Genomic DNA, 16,382 nt, shown 5'->3' with positions numbered 1-16,382 from the left:
CTTGGCTCATGGCTAACACACGGGTGCACGCAGCACGTGGCCAGTGGTAGGTGGCATGCACTGAAGGGCACAGTCCGGGATCTCAATGTTACTGAGCAGCAAGGTGGTTTGAAAGTCAATGGGCTAATGGGGGAGGGTGCCTGACTCAATGTTCCATAGTGCTCGTCTATGTGATGCATTAGTCTGAGCTAAGCAGGGTGTAAGTCCTGGTGCGCACTAGCGTGTCGTGCACAAAGGGTCTGTGTGGTATGTTAGAATAGTTCCATTTCAAACAGTACTTCATTAATGTGCCCCGGGGAACTTTTAGTGTGCACCAGCAGTGTCCTCATGGACACAGTGCTCACTAGAATTTACACCCCTCCCTAGTGCGAGGACTGAGTTAGGCTTTTTGACTTTAGTTTTCTTATACTGAGAGTAGTCCAGTTGGTCCCCTTACTGGCTGCATCTCTTACAAGCCGGATGCGAAGAGCCGCACAAAGGAAGCCATTTGCAGTGCACAACAACAGCAAGTTTGGCTGGTCCTGCAAAAGCCAGGAGCTATGCTACGTGCCCTCAAGCGCCATCTACTAGCGCTTTATCTATTAACTCATGGGGGGCAAGTGGGGCAATTTGCTGAGGGGCCCCCATGAAAGTTTTTCGGGGCTCCTGGAGCGGGGCCCTTCACATGCTCCGGGGGCCCCGGAAAACTCTCATGGGACCTGGGTCCCCCAAGCTTCTTCCACTCCGGGTCTTCGGCGACTATTTGGTGGCGGGGGGCCTCTGCCGCTGAAGACCCTAGGCCCCCTGAATCCTCTGGGTGACCCTGTTCTTAGTGCTACTTCTGCAAAGCGGCCTACAGGCAGTAACTACCTACCCTAATATCCTTCCAACACTGCTCTGAGGTTGGTAGTAAGTAGTTTTATTTCTGACTTTCCTCCTGTGAATGGGGAAACAGACACAGGTGGGTTCTTAATAATATGCCTGACGAGGCAGATCCTGGGCTGAAGTTGAATTGTTTATGGACAAGTCCCCTCTTCAGCTGCAGAGGCAGGTCAGTGTTCCAGATGTGTAAGTAACCACTGTGGCTCCGGTCCTTGTCTGTGTCCTGTATAAATAGGTAACCTGAATGATGGTACTGGGTCTTCTAGTTTTAATACACTTTCCTCGTAATCTGGCTTCACATCACATCAAGTCCTGTTTTCCTTCAATTTGCAGGCTCACCTTTGCACAAGCAGGGTCCCACCTCCACTGCCAGCGCCGAGAAGCCAGGATCGAAGGTCACTGAGGTGGGCGATGACTTCCTGGGAGACTTCGTGGTGGGCGAACGTGTCTGGGTGAACGGAGTGAAGCCAGGCGTGATCCAGTATCTTGGGGAGACCCAGTTTGCCCCGGGCCAGTGGGCAGGGGTTGTTCTGGATGACCCGGTGGGTAAGAATGACGGCTCCGTTGGTGGCGTACGTTACTTTGAGTGCCAGCCGCTGCAGGGGATTTTTACACGGCCCTCCAAGCTGACCCGCCAGCCCGTGGCAGAGGGCTCGGGCAGCGATGCCCATTCTGTGGAGTCCCTGACAACTCAGAACTTGTCGTTACACTCAGGGACGGCTACACCACCTCTCTCCACTCGTATCATCCCCCTGAGGGAGAGCGTCCTGAACAGCACCATGAAAACCGGAAATGAATCTGGATCTAACCTGTCAGACAGCGGGTCGGTGAAAAAGGGCGATAAAGACTTACGGCTTGGAGACCGTGTCCTGGTGAGTCTGTTATCCCTTCAATGGTCCCACTAGAATGGGCAGGTCCTGCTGTGAAGTGCTTGCAATCCAGCTAGAGACAAGGGAAGGTAAGGACACAGCAAGCAGGTAGTGAGAAACGGACAACAAGCATTACAAATACCAGACAGTGAGATCACTTGATTTTGCTAGCAGTAGTAAGTAGACATTACATTATTTTGCACTCCTGGTTTATTCCCATGTGCATGAACAGGGCGAGGGGCAGACAGCTGCGGGGGGTGGGGGAGAAGGTTGGGAGAGAACAGGATGCTGGCAGGAGGTTGAGGGTGGGTGACAGGAAGGGGCGAGAGAAGGAGTGGAGGTGAGGAACAGGAGAGCAGACGAGGGCAGGGCTGCGAAATAGAGAGATGGAGAAAGCTTACTCTTTTCTAATCCAATGATACATCGAGAGCTGGTCAGGTCTGTGGTGCCTTGGCTGAATATGCCCCCAAGGCTACCAGTTTTCTTGTCACATGTGGTCAAAGCTCTCACACAGCATTTTCAGGAAGCTCTCAGAGTGAACATTACTCCTTAGTGCCTCATTTTCAGGGTGCTCAAAGAGGCAGGGGACCCACAGCTCCTATTGACATCTGCTCAATTTATGTTGGCTCAGCATGGCTGAAAATAAGGCACAGAGATTTCAGGTTGGACACCTGAAAGCAGTGGCCACTTTTCAAAAGGGTGGCCATAATTTTTGGAGGGCCATTCTTGTTTGCTCTCCCCCTGCTCTACAGGTGGTTGTAACAGCCTCACCTGAGCACCTTCCTGCAGGGCGTTAAACAGCGTGACCCAGAATCTGTGTGAAGTTTGTCCTTCCTCCATCCTTAGGGTGAGAATTGTGTGTCGATGTAGTGGGTTTACATTTGGGGGATATATATATTCTTTTAAGAATACTGCTGCTCTCTGTCTGAGAGGGCAGGTACTCTTGGAGCAAAAGTTGGTGAGGTTTAATGACAGTCTTTAGTTCCTGTGGGAATTCATTCCAAAGTGTGGGACCAACCCTGAAGGCAGTACTGACTCCTGCACATACCAGCATTACTCTGATGGTGGAAAGTTGCCTTTTGCCAGGGCAGTGGAGTTGCTGACCACAATCCTCATTCTGGAGCTTTCGGCAGGTTTTTTTAGGTCCCCTGGTATTGAGTGCCTTGAAGACCAAGCGTTGAGATCCTGAACTTCCAGAACTAGACTCCTCAACCAGACACAGCTTTAATCACCCTTGCTGAAATTTGACTAGCCCAATGGTAGGTTCCAACAGTCACATAATAAATTGGCAGGCTCTCTGGTCACCAGCTACTCCCATAGGCAGGCCAAATGGATTCTCCAGCTAGTTTAGTTTTGTTCTGTATGTCTACAATTGAAAATCCAACGTCTTTAAATCTTAAAAAAGCTCAGTTGGCCTAAAAGTGGTAGTTGGTCGTTCTAGGCTAAACCAGTTGCATCATGGTAATGAGCACTTTGCTTTAATAGATGCCTAAAGGGGGAAAGAATAAAATGAAATCAGCAGTGTTGATTCTAGTGAGTTTGAATGTTGTGTGTGACAGACCCAGACCAGTGTGGTACAGGAGTCTGGTAGAGGGCAAATATACTGGTCACTGGATGAGTAGTTTTCTGTTCCCTGAGTGATTAGAGCAGGGGCTTCACTAGAGTAATCAGGAACCTGCTAGAACCAATTAAGGCAGACAGGTTGATTAGAACACCTGCAGCCAATCAAGGCAGGCTAATCAGGGCACCTGGGTTTAAAAAGGAGCTCATTCCAGTCAGGCGGGGAGGAGCTAGAGGAGAGGAAGTGCGTGTGAGGAGCTGGGAGCAAGAGGCACAAGGAGCTGAGAGGGAGAGGGTGTGCTGCTGGAGGACTAAGGAGTACAAGCGTTATCAGACACCAGGAGGAAGGTCCTGTGGTGAGGATAAAGAAGGTGTTTGGAGGAGGCCATGGGGAAGTAGCCCAGGGAGTTATAACTGTCATGCAGCCGTTACAAGAGGCACTATAGACAGCTGCACTCCACAGGGCCCTAGGCTGGAAGCCGGAGTAGAGGGCGGGCCCGGGTTCCCCCCAAACCTCCCAACTCCTGATCAGACAGAGGAGGAGTTGATCCAGACTGTGGGGAAGATCACTGAGGTGAGCAAATCTGCCAATAAGCACAGGACCCACCAAGGTAGAGGAGGAACTTTGTCACATATGGTTCATTTTAACTCTGGAGACAGGTCTTGTTTCCTCGGGCAGCGGGGAGGGGAAATAAGCATTTACCATGATACCAAATGTCAGGAAGAATTAGTCAATGGAACACGAAATCTTCTGTGACTGTATCGCCTTGCAACGTGACTAGAATCAAAAGATAAAGGTAATTTTAACAGACAAACATGATAGGTTCCAAAGTGGTTGGGCTGGGTAAGTCCTAGGCAATCTCTTTACCATTTTAAAGTTTCTGCTACTGCTTTTGAGCTGTCTGCTTTTTCTACCTTTTGACACCTGATAGCTATGGTGATGGTTGCACTAGAAAAGCTAGATAGACAGATCTACCTGGGCAATAGTGCAGTAGCAGCCAACGTTGTCAGTTCTCCGCTGAGCTGGTATAGACCATTTCAGGGCAGGTAGGAGGGTGAATCTGGAAAAACTGACGTCAGGACTTAGCTAGGAACAATGCTCCCAAGTGCCTAGTGAGTAGGGGCTAAACATCTTTCTAAGCCAGTGTTGATTTCTGACCTGAAAAGGCTTCTCTGCAGAAGAGCTGGGGGAGCGATTCATAGCAAATGATTTATTAGGTAAACAGAGCCCTCCTTGCTGTGTGCGAGATGTCTGCTGGCAGTCGTATTTCTTAATTGCTTCGTCATTCACAATGACGAGCTGATGTTTTATGCAAACATAGCTCAGCCTATGGGTCGCTTGTGGACCCTCGTCGCAGTCATGGCTGAGTATTGGCTGTTCCCGTTAAGTGCTCACCTAGGTCATTTGGCATTATTTATGCTTCCGAAGTGGCTGGCTGAAATGTTTATAGATCAGAGAAGAAGCTATTGAGGAAGGAACAGTCCTGCAGTGGATTTATACAAAAAGAGGTGGGAGAGACTGGACTAAGTCAATGGGGCTGCCTAAGTCCCCAGTTCAGAACAGCCCTGGTGCACACGCCTAAGTCCATTCCTATTCCGTACAGCACAGAAGCATGTGCGTCTCATTAACTGCATGTGCTTAAGGGCTGTCCTGCATAGGAATGCTTTCCTGAGCAAGGGCCTAAGGCCGGGTCTACTCTAGAAACATTGCCAGTATTTGTGTGTCGGGGTGTGATTTTGATTTTTTTTATAAGACGTTTTTACACCAGCAAACACCCTAGTGGAGGTGCAGTTATACCAGCCTAAAAGTGCTTTTGCCAACATAGCTTATTTTGCTCTGGGAATCAGTATAAATTCTATTGACAGAAATACTGGTACAAGCTGCAGTTACGCTAGGTGGGTTTGCTGGCATAGCTATACCAGTATAGCTCCAGCAAACTTTTTCTAGTGTAGACCTGGCCTAACTCATTTTCAAGCTGGCCTTGTGAACACTGGCACAAATACAGTTTTGCACAAGTTTTCAGAAGACTTTGGCTGTCAGTGATCATTCTTCTGGGTTGAAAACAATTCCCTTGTAACTGAGTTGTGAATACCACTGAAGTAAATTTGTAGATTATTATCCAACCAAATCTCTGTCCATACTTTTTTTTTTTTTAAATATAGCATTCACCTGCCTTTTGTTTCTGCCATTTCTCTTGAAGTTCAGACCTTGCCAGGAAAGGCTTCTTTTACCAGTCATCTCAGTTCTCATTCTCTCTCCTTCTGCATCACTAACTTACTTTAACATCATTTGAACATGTTTGAAAAGAATTTCACAATGTCTTTGTATTTGGCTGCTTCAGGATCCCCTTGATTTGCTTTCCCTTGAGTCGATCTCTTTCTGCCTTGTATTTAGTCTCTCATATACTTGCCATAAAGACCTGGCTGTTGATCTCAAGTGGTTTTGCAATTCATCTTCCCAAACTAGTTCTTCTGAGGCCTGCATACTGCCCTCCATCCATATTAACATCAGTGGAAGTTCCCTGACGCTCATCAAGAGCAAAGTGTGATCCTTAATCTTATCAATTAGTAACAGAATAGCCTTGGTAAGTCCTAGGCTATGCCCCTGCCCATGTGGGATTGTTGTCTCCCCAGTACCTACTAGAGAACTGGGAAGTTGCAGAAACTCCAGTTAAGTGAGTGTATCATAGGCTGTTTGGTGAGGGCCTACTCTTGTAGGAGTTCCCTTCCAGTACTCAGCACGTCCCTCTCATTAGATCAGGACTGACCGTGCAAACTCATCGAGTGTTTTGAGCAGTCCAGAGACGTCCCTGTCTGATGGGTCACTCTGTGTGAAACCACGCTGACGTCTTTCCCCGGCTGCAGAAGCTGATGTTCCCCCACCCCCTGAGAACTTTTGGCAGAATTCTCCCCTACAACTCCGTGTAGTCACAAATCACATGGCCTGGCCCCTGCTGCCTGGCTTGCCTGCATCAGAGTAGGAGGCGCAATGAGCCGGGTGCATGGCTCTGACTCACTGCTGTCTGCACCCGCTCAATCAACTACTTTGTGTTTTGGTTTTTTTTTTAAAATACAGGTTGGAGCCTGGTGGTATTTATTTATTTTTGAGAGACTAGAAACTGAATTCCCCAGGACCCTGGTGCTCAGCGCATGTCTGCTCAGACCACCGGGCTGGCAATTTTTTACTGACTGCCGTCGAACTAACACAACAGTTCCTCTGATAGCAGCATTTGGGAGAGTTCATCCTGACTAGAGAACTATTCTGTTTGTGTTCAGTGGTCCCAGAGAGCAGAAACCTCCCCTGAGCCCCCTGCTAGGGATAACCTTCCACTTTGGGAAGTCCCCAGCAGGCACGGAGCCAGTGGAGCCAGTTCCTTTGCCTCTCTCCCCACAGCTTCCTGGAGACTGTAGCCTGCTCGTATGCATGAGAGAGCAGCTCCCAGTCCATGCCGAGGCTGGGGTTGGGGCAGAGAATCGAGCTGTAAAAAGCTCCCTGCACATCGAAACGAAAGCCGGGTGCAGCAGAGAATCTGCCCCAAGGATTTTAAAATGTGTTGCAGCCAAATGTTAAGTGACTGTCACTGTAAATATGCTTCCAAAACTAGAAATAGGCTCAGATACCAGACAACTGCTGGCCTGTCCAGTCACTTTTTTTTTCCATTTAAAAAGTTCATTATTTAAAATATTTTTTTTAAAAATACTTAACCAGAGAGAAAACATGATGGTGGGCACTTGAATCCAAAGCGTGGGAAATGTAACCCTGATGCCGTTGTGATCCCAGAAGGAAAGACGAGAGGAAGCTGACTTTTAAAAGCAGTGCAAGAAATGGTATTTAAATCCCGCTAACGTTGTGGCGGAAAATGGCCACTCAGGAAATTCAATATTGCGATAGACTTGCCCTCCTTAATTCACACCACATGTGTCTGCCTCGTCTTTCCTCCCTCCCCCGCTTGCGAATGAATGATGCAGTGTGTCTCTGCCTCTTCCTGTGGCAATGGCAGCTGCAGGGAGGGAAAAGCTCCCACCTTAGAGGGACACCATGAGGTTGCTGGGTCAGAAAGAAAAGGCTTCTAGACAGTGGCCCATATGGAAAAATTTACCTGCATGAGTTCTATTCTTCTTGATCTTTCCCCCTCTTCCCCCCCCCCCAACCCCGCAAAAACGGTTCCCATTGTGGAACTAAAAAACAGACCAGAGAATTTTTTTAATTACTTTCAGACCAACAGATCATAAAGTAGGTTTAACAAAAACAAACCCTTGATCTACAACAACTGTGGTCTTTCTAAACTCTGGTCCGGACAGTGGTATATAGTGCAGACTTGTATTGTTCGGTTACCCTGTCCTCCTCCTTCATGCCAGTCTTGCTTCATTCACCTCTTGTGGCCTATCTGGAAGCTCTTTGGCATAGCCTCTGTCGTGTACTAAATTTGTACAGCACCTAGCACAATGGGGCCCCTCCTGGTTGAGGCCTTTAGGTGATGATGGAATATAAATGATTAATAATCACTGTATCACCCACCCACCCCCAAGATCAATGGAGAAATATTCTGAACTTTTTTGGGAGGGGGTTTCAGTGAAGCTACTATCCTAAAAAGCAGAAGCTATCAAATGAACATATGCTGTGATTTAGTCTTATGCAGACTCTTCCAGTGGCTCCTAGAGGTCTGAATGAGGATTCAGCTCCCTGCTGCACTCGGTACTGTGTAGACACGCAGGCCTAGAAAGAAATGGTCTCTGAAATGCTTGCGGTTTAGGCTGAGATGCAAGAGAGAAATGGCAGGAGGGGAGGGTGAGGATAAACAGCAGTGAGATTGTGGGGTTACATCGTCCAGTGATGTGTCCTTGATTCAGCAGGTATCTCTGCTGTAGCAGAGTGTAAAATGCAACTAATTATGCTTTGTACTGAAACCTGAGAAGGAATCATAATTGGAAATAAGCACTCTGAATAAACCTGCATACCTCAACTGCCGTAAGTAAATCTCCACTCATTCGTTCTACAGATTAATGCTACAGTGCTTACCTGACTTTATTTCCCGTGTCTGTGCTTTTCTGGAGGATGCTGTGGATCTTTTCAAGTAGAGGAGAGTGTGTATTTTGTGTAAATGCTCTGTCAACAGAGCCGGGGAAGGTGGTGTAGGAGCCTCTGTTGGATTGACACCTCGTTGCTGTAAAACTCTGCATATGCTCCTGGGGTTCTGTTTTGATTCCTCTGGCTTTTCTTTAACTTCATTGGGAATCTGTTGTGTCCCAGAGCCGTTTTCGCTTTTCAGTGACTTTCTGTTCATTTGTGGCTATATTCGAAAACCCCTTCGGACACACTTCAGCAACTGGGCAAAGGGCTGGCATGGAGTTTTACACAAGGAAAATGAGATCATATTTGCCTTTGGCGATTGCAAACTGTGTGTTTCCTGCAGATGTAAGAATGACATTAACGTTCTAAAGCCAACGTTGTAGAATTCTCCTGCTGTCATGCAAATCATTGCTGAGCAGTTAAAACTTACTTTAGCTAGACCAGAGCTTCCCAAATTTATTGTCTGTGGAGCACTCAGGGTTTGCCTACACTGCTGTTAGACACCTGCAGCTGACTTGGGCAAAGGGGCTGTTTAATTGAGGTGTAAATGTTTGGGCTCAGGCTTCAGCCCAAGCTCTGGGAACCCCGCCAGGGTCCTTCAGCCCAAGCTCCAACCCGAGCCCAAATGTCTACATCACAATTTAACATCCCCTTAGCCTGAGCTCCGTGAGCCTGAGTCAGCTGGTACAGGCCAGCCACGAGTTTTTAATTGCAGTGTAGACATACCGTAACTGGTGGTCATCAGAAAAGAATTGGCTTCTCGCATGGTACTGGCTCCACCCCATTTTCCAGCTGAGAGAAACAGAACAGACAGGAGTGGGGGGGGGGGAAGTGAAGAGCTAGCGCAGACAGTGTGATTAAGTGGACAAAACAACTCCTTTAAAAAACGTTAAGAATACATGAAAATACTCTCACTGCCCCATGTATGCAACTGGTGTCACTGCTGCAAATGGGAGGGGAGATCTATTAAGATGCGGTAGTTGCTTTGGAAAAGTTTGGGGCCCCCCTGTAGTTTGGTGTCCAGGTACAGTAAAATGATGGTGTGGTGACCAAGGCCGTGGACTGGCAGTCAGGAGAATTGGTTCTAGGCCTGGTTCTACAACAAACAACTTTGGTTGCCTTGGGAAAATCACTTAAGTGAACACTTTCAAAAATGGCAGCTGATTTTTGGGCGCCTGACCCAAGACACCTTGGGCTTGACCTCTTGTAGGAGCTAAGCACTCTCATCTCTCATTGGCTGCATTTGCAGTTGTGGATGCCCAGTACCCCTGCATATCAGGTCCACAGTTTCTCAAGTTGGGCCCCCAGAATGAGCAAATCTTTGTCGAATGGGTGAAGCATAACGCATAGTGGATTGTTAGGAGAACATCTCAAGGTTGTCCTTGCTTTTCAAAGAAGTCCTGACTCACCACTATGTTACATTTGGCTTCAGTGGAGTTACACGTGTGTGAAACCAGAGTAATGTAGTGCAGAATTGGGGCCTGTGACATGTGGTCATGAAAGATTTCACAAGTTTTTAGGAGAAAAGAGTTAATTTGGGTGTCTTGGCCACATTTCCACCTTCTTTGTGCCTATGAAGGAAATCTCTTTGTGTTTTTCATTTGGAGGAGTTTGGGGGTATCAAAATATGTGTTACTTTGCTGACACATGAGGGTGTTCCACCCCAGAAAAGGCTGTTTTTTCAATCATGGGGCAAGTGACTGTTCCCTGTGTCTGTCTATTAAAAAAAAAATAAGGGAGGGAAAAAAGCACTCTATAGAGGTATTGTTACCTTTAATCTTCCGCTTGAACCCGAACCGGCAGTGTGGTCATTATTTAGCACTGAGATATGGAACCATAAATATTGAGCTGGGGTTGTACAAAGCAGCACCTAATGGAAAACTTCTTGATGCTGCAAATAAGCAGATGAGCAACTGATCTAATATATTATACGATAGATCCAAAAATCTCTGCTTTAGCTAGAGCTCCCTGTAGATGAAAAATGTTAGATAATGTAATCAGCCTTAGTGCCAAGAAGGTGAAAGTATAAAATGAGAGTGAGGGAGAATAAGCTGAGCTGGATATCTATGCCTGATGGAAACAGACTCTGGGTGCACCTGTTTGAGAAGGATTTGTAATTAGATTCTTCTCACCAATGTGCACTGCAAATTATTTCTTTCTGTCTGCTGTATATGCAACCCCTAGCTCCCGGTCAACTACCGAGGCGTCTCATGAATAAACTAATCAAATTCATTTGATTCATTTTTTTTAAGATATAAACTCAATCTGGCAGCCTGAAACTGAAATGGGTCTTTTACCACCCAAGTCTAAATAAGTTGAATTAATAGCTCACACATAACGAGAACTACAACCTAAACCTCTCCAATTGAGCAGTGAGGTTGCTACTTTCTCTGCAGCCGTTTGTTGGCCTTGAATTACTTAGCAGTGCCTGAGCCCATTGGCGTTCAGCTTCGGGAAAATGGTAGCGGATATTATTCAATAGCAAATTCTGCCATTCTCTTTCTTTGCCAGTCGGCCAAGTTCATCCAAATGGTCGTGGGCTTACAGGAGGGGAGGTGTTCCAATATAACGTTTTGCAGGGGGCAGTAAGGAAGTGTCTTTTCTGGGTTTATGTCAGTCTCGGAAGGGAGACACCTCATCTTCTTAGCTTCCCCGAGGGACTTAGTGCTTTCAGAGAAGACATAAGTAGTATTTCATCACCTTCTTGCAAATCAGTCCAGGGGAGAGCTACAATCTGTGTCTTGGCTCGTGAATGTAACAGCGTGGTTGGCTCTAAGACCCTGTATAGAAATGTGGGCTGCTTCTGCTGAGTCACCTTAAAATCCCTGCGGTAAGACTTGAGGTAACTGTTGCATAGCTCCAACCACAGGATAACTGCGTGGGTGCCTCTCGTTTGGACAGAAGGAAGTAGGAAAGAAGAGGTGGTCCTGGAGGGGACTGTAGGGACAGCTGAACTCGGAGAAGTAGCTTAGGTTGAGGTCGGTGTTGATTTTCAGTAGCCAATAAGACCAGACCTCAGGTGGGGGGGTGAACTCGGACCCCAATTCAGAGCCTGTGCTCTTGGAGCATGAAGTAGGCACCCAGCCTGCTCAGAGCATGTGATGGTGTGGATGGAAATGCATATTGGGGAGGTTCTGTAGGAGCCCCCTTGTCCTTAATGGATACCTATAACCTGTAGCCTGTTGTAATGGTGAAAGCATGAGACATGTAAGGGTTGACAGGACTTAAACCTGGGCCTGCAGGCCTATCACGCAACGATGCAGATCCCTAACTAGCTGCCAAAACTGCCCTGCTTCTCTGTTCCTGAACTCGCCGTACTGACCTTGGCTCAGACTTAGATTCTGACTCCCAATCAACCCCTGGAACCTCAACATGCATCCAGATACAGTATTGATCCTCAGTCTGATCCCTGACTGTCTCCTTCTCTCGCCTTCACCCAGGATCCTGACAGAACAGAGATTCAAGACATCTGCGTTCTGTCCTTGGCTCTGCTACTGACTTGTGACCTTGGGCAAGTCACTTTGCTGCTCTCTGGCTCAGGTTCTCCATTTTAAAAAGAGAGTGATAATATTGTGAGGCTTAACTCCTACATCTTTGAGGCAAGGAATTCCTGAAGTGGAAGGTACGATGGAAGCCCCAAGTGTTATATTATCAATATGGTGGCAAAGGGAGTAGATGCTATGCTGAAGGAGAGAGACGAGAATATTGCTTCTAATTCCGCATGAATAAAATCCTTTAATCTTTGGTCACCTCAGCCTGACTGATTTACCGGAACCCTGTGAACCTTGGTGAAAATTATAGTTCCCCGAGGCAGGGTACTCAGCTCAGGAATGAGAGTCAAGTAAACTTCTCTCCATTCCCTCTTCTCTTCCTCCCTCTTTTTTCACACTGTCCAGCCCAAAGCAGACTTCCCCTCACACACACATGGAGTTTAAGGGAAAACAGCTCTCTAGCCCAGTGTAGACAAGGTGGTGTAACAATTCTGAAAGTCCTTTAGGGTATGTCTACATGGCAGCTGGGAGTGAGCCTCGCAGCCCGGGTTGACAGCGAGGCACTAGCTTCACTCGAGCTAGCATGCTAAAAAGAGCAGTGTGGACATTATGGCATGGAGGTTGGAGCCAGGGCGTCAGGTGGGCTTGTACTCCGGTGGCCAGCCTGTTTAGCATGCTAGCCTGAGCAGCGCTCGTGTGTGTGTCCCCCTTGTCTGGGCAGTGCCCTCCCAGCTGCAGTGTAGACATACCCCTAGAAACAATCTTCTACATGGATGGCCTTGTCTACCCCAGAGCTGTCAAGTTGAGCGTATCCACACCAGCCGACCTGAATCAATATAAGGTGTGGCCTGCACTGATTCAGGTGGACTGGCTGTCACCTTGGCCAGCTGTCATCATCTTGAGTTTCTTCGTGGAGATTGTCTCCTTGCTCCCTATGGAAACTTTCTTTCCTCCACCCCAAATGCCCCCAAGTGGCTCCCCTCTTTCTGGCCACGCCTCTGCCGCACATTACCATGAAAGATGATAGAGGGGACTCTCAGCTGGTGAACTAGTGAGGCTGGTCAGCTGAGGGGACTGTCAGCTCTGATCCCTGTCAAAGATGCACAGCTGCCAGAGTTGAGTGCACACTAGTTGTGCCAGTCTGTTGTGCCTACGATGGCATACAAGTGTCTGAATGATAAGGAGTTGGACTCAGGGCTCAACTCTATAAATTATCAGATTAACTCCACCAGTTGTCTGGCAGACAATCAGCTGTGGCTGATTTATGTGTGAACAATAGGCATGTGCCACTGAGTGACAGACACTTACAATTGATTGGTCTCTAGTGTAGAGACCCTTACAATTGATGAGCCTTGTCTACACTAGAGACCAAAGTTGCCACATAAGTAGTGTACTGAAGCCTATATGTTGCGTGGCCCAAAACCAAAGCATCTCCTAGCCTTGGCTGGATTATGGAGGTCCCTGCGTAACAGATAAGGATAGGCAGCTTCTTTGGATGCTGAACGTTGTATGATGGAGAGTTACGGGGTCATGGCTATTGACAGAATTCCAGACAGGAGAGACAGGAAAACCCCAACACCTTAGGTCTATTAGTCTAGTGCAGTGGTTCTCAACCAGGAGTCCAGAGCCCCCTGGGGGGCTTCGAGCAGGTTTCAGGGGTCTGCCAAAATAAAGCAGAGAGGAGGGCAGGTGTTAGACTCGTCGGGGCCTAGGACAGAAAGCTGAAGTGTGAGCCACGCCGCCTGGGGCTGAAGCCGAATCCTGGGCCATTTAGCTTCGCAGAGCTTCCTGTGGCATGGGACCCTGGACATGTGCCCTGCTTGCCACCCCCTAATGCCGGCCTTGGCTTTTTAATCTGTTGGATATGCAGAAAACCAGTTGTTGTGGCACAGGTAGGCCGTGGAGTTGTTATAGCATGTGGGGTGGCCTCAGAAAGAAAAAGGTTGAGAACTCCTGGTTTAGGGGTCCTTCTATGGTCCCAAATGGGGCTTTCTTGCTGTTGTCACACAGAAATAAGAGGAAATAACAATCCCAAACCAGTCCTCCTGCCCTCATTTCGAATCAATCCTTTGGAGGCCTTCTCTGTGTGCATGCGTGCCCTCATAAGCATTCGTTTAGCTGGCATGCTGGCAAATACTCATGTTCTGCTTGCAATATAGATAATTAAAGAGGAGTTGTAAGTGACCCTCAGCAGATAAGACTCTGTCATTTAACATGGACAGCCTTTGTAACAGAGGCAGCGTCGAAGGAGAAGCAGTAATTCTAGGGTTTCCTCTTGCATTGAATCCTGAAAATATTGTTTTCTCCTTGTTGCTCGAGAGATGTGTGCAAATGTGTCTTGCATCGGCTGCATTAATAGAACTTGTATCTCTGCAAATCCAGCTGCGCTGGGTAATGGGTGGAGACGCCTGACTGAGGTTTTGGTAAAAACCTTTACAGCTTCATTGGGGACAATCCATTTTCTCTGTCCTGAATTTCTGGTCCTGTCCATTCCTTTGACTCTCACTTCCCTACATCTCCAGAGACGTCTATTGCACCTTAAAACCATGCTGCCAGCTACTCTGCAGTGAGTGACTAATTACCGGTACCTTGTGCCAAACTGGGACATAGACAGTCGGGCTCTCGTTTTCCTTTGTGTGTCTATCTCCCTGTTTTTGAAGATCACGTTTTCTCTCTTTCCCATGCATTCTGTAGCAGCTGGAACAAAACTCCCCAGGCACTGGCCAAAAAAATGCCCTCCGTAATTTAATGCTTGTGTAACACGATGCCCCACCACGAATGCTTAGCACTGCTGGAGGCTGGGATTTTCAGTACCAAAGTTCAGGCTTCTACCACTTGAGCTACAGAAGTAACTCTGCTGGCTGTTAATAGTAGTAGAGTCCCTATCCTCTGTGTGGATGAACCACTAATGGAAGAGAAGTCACAGTCAGCATATTACAGTGACAGTCATGTACTTCATGTCCAATGGTAATCATTCCGACTTCAGCCTTCCAAATGACAGCAGTCCTGTGCAGCCGTGGAGAGTGCTCAGGATTGGTAGAGTAGATTAAAATGCTTTAATCAGGCAGCGCAGTCTCCTTTCGTTGGCTTCCATCAGTGATGGCGCTGTCTGTCAGTTTAGAGAGGGGTGCTGAGAACAGGGCCTGTAGGCATTGGGCGAATGGAGCGGATGCAAGGAGAGAAATGGTGAAGAGGGAAAATTGGAGAAAAGAACAAATGAAGAGTAGAGAGAGGAGGCTGGAAACAGGCATGACTCATGCTTCTGTAGCTGCCAGGTTGAAACACTGTCTAGTCCTAATGAGCCAAAGTTGTTGAAACAATACGTTAGAAACTCTGAGGATGGTGGGATGGTGTCTGGAAGGATAAAGATCATTGACTTTTCAGCTTTGGGATAGTGATTTGACTCCATTTTTGTTCTTTACATTATATGTTTTATGCCTTCCTTATTGAAAGTGACACAGTAGGTGTCTTTGACTTCACACATCTTCCTTTGTTCTGCCATCTCTCGGAATGAGATACAAGCTAGATCTACTCCTCTGGCTTCACTTTGTCATAGGGTTTGAGCTAAATGCTGTCTCCTGAAGTGCTTAGAGAGCGTCAAGATTGGGGAAAGGGCAGGGGATTGGGAAGATACTGTTCAGTGAATGACTTCTAAGCAGATCTAGAGGGTGAGACTGGACTCAAACTTCCCCACAGTTTACAGGTGTTTGGATCAGAGGCAGTTTTGGTTCATCCTGACGATGCCCCTTTCTTGGGTCAGAGTGGGGTGGGTTGTGATGGGCGAAACGGTTTGTCCTGGATGTTTTTCCTGAAGCTGAAAGGCCTGGAGAACTAGAACTGGTCTTTTAAAAAAAAAAAAAAAATCATAGCTGTTTCCATTTTGCAGGGTTCAAATCTGAGCCCTCCCTCCCTCTTTTTTGCAAAAAATCATTATTACTAGTGATTTCTATTGAAACAATAATCCAAGTTTCTCATTTACTGAAAACCCATTTTCTTTTTGGTGATATTTTTGATGATAATCTCAATTTTAAAATTTTCACTAAAAATTTTAAAACATGACCAAGTGGGGTTAGCTGGTTGGGTTTTTTTTTTGTGGGAAATTTTTCATTTTCTAAAAAGGCAATAATTGGCGGTGGTGGTTGTTTTTAAATGTGCAGCAGACTCTGTAGGCACAGTTCCTGAATTGAGGTGGGTGGTACTGTTTGCTTTGTCTTCGCTTCTTAGAGTAACTGTGACTTAAGCTACCAGGGGATACTTGGCATCTCTCCAGATTGGCAATGCTGCTACAAATCCTTTCTCTAGGTTGCCAGTTCGAATCCCATCTAGCTCAGGTAGACCTTCCCATTCATGGCTCTGTGTGTATGTAATGTTTCCAATTACAAATGACACTAATTTAGCACCTAAGGAATGAACTGTGCACTCCTTTCAGAACAGACATGCTGAAATGGGGGGCAGTATGGGGTAGGGAAGCTACTTGTTGAATAAATAGATTTACTCTGCAGAGTGACTAGTCCAGCACTGTTAGAGGTG

General features: G+C 47.1%; 1 protein-coding gene across 3 annotated transcripts in view; it reads left to right on the top strand.

The window, feature by feature from the left end:
• Positions 1 to 16,382, top strand: part of CLIP2 (CAP-Gly domain containing linker protein 2) — a 126,745-nt gene that overhangs the window by 54,656 nt on the left and 55,707 nt on the right. For all 3 annotated transcript variants that reach the window (XM_030536732.1, XM_030536733.1, XM_030536734.1), the window contains one exon: positions 1,195 to 1,733. In XM_030536732.1, the coding sequence (XP_030392592.1) occupies positions 1,195 to 1,733 (539 nt within the window). The remainder of the gene's footprint in view (positions 1 to 1,194; positions 1,734 to 16,382) is intronic.

The sequence above is a fragment of the Gopherus evgoodei genome, chromosome 17 (assembly GCF_007399415.2).
Source record: "Gopherus evgoodei ecotype Sinaloan lineage chromosome 17, rGopEvg1_v1.p, whole genome shotgun sequence".
Taxonomy (NCBI): Eukaryota; Metazoa; Chordata; order Testudines; family Testudinidae; genus Gopherus; species Gopherus evgoodei.
This window is presented reverse-complemented; position numbering and strand designations above follow the sequence as displayed.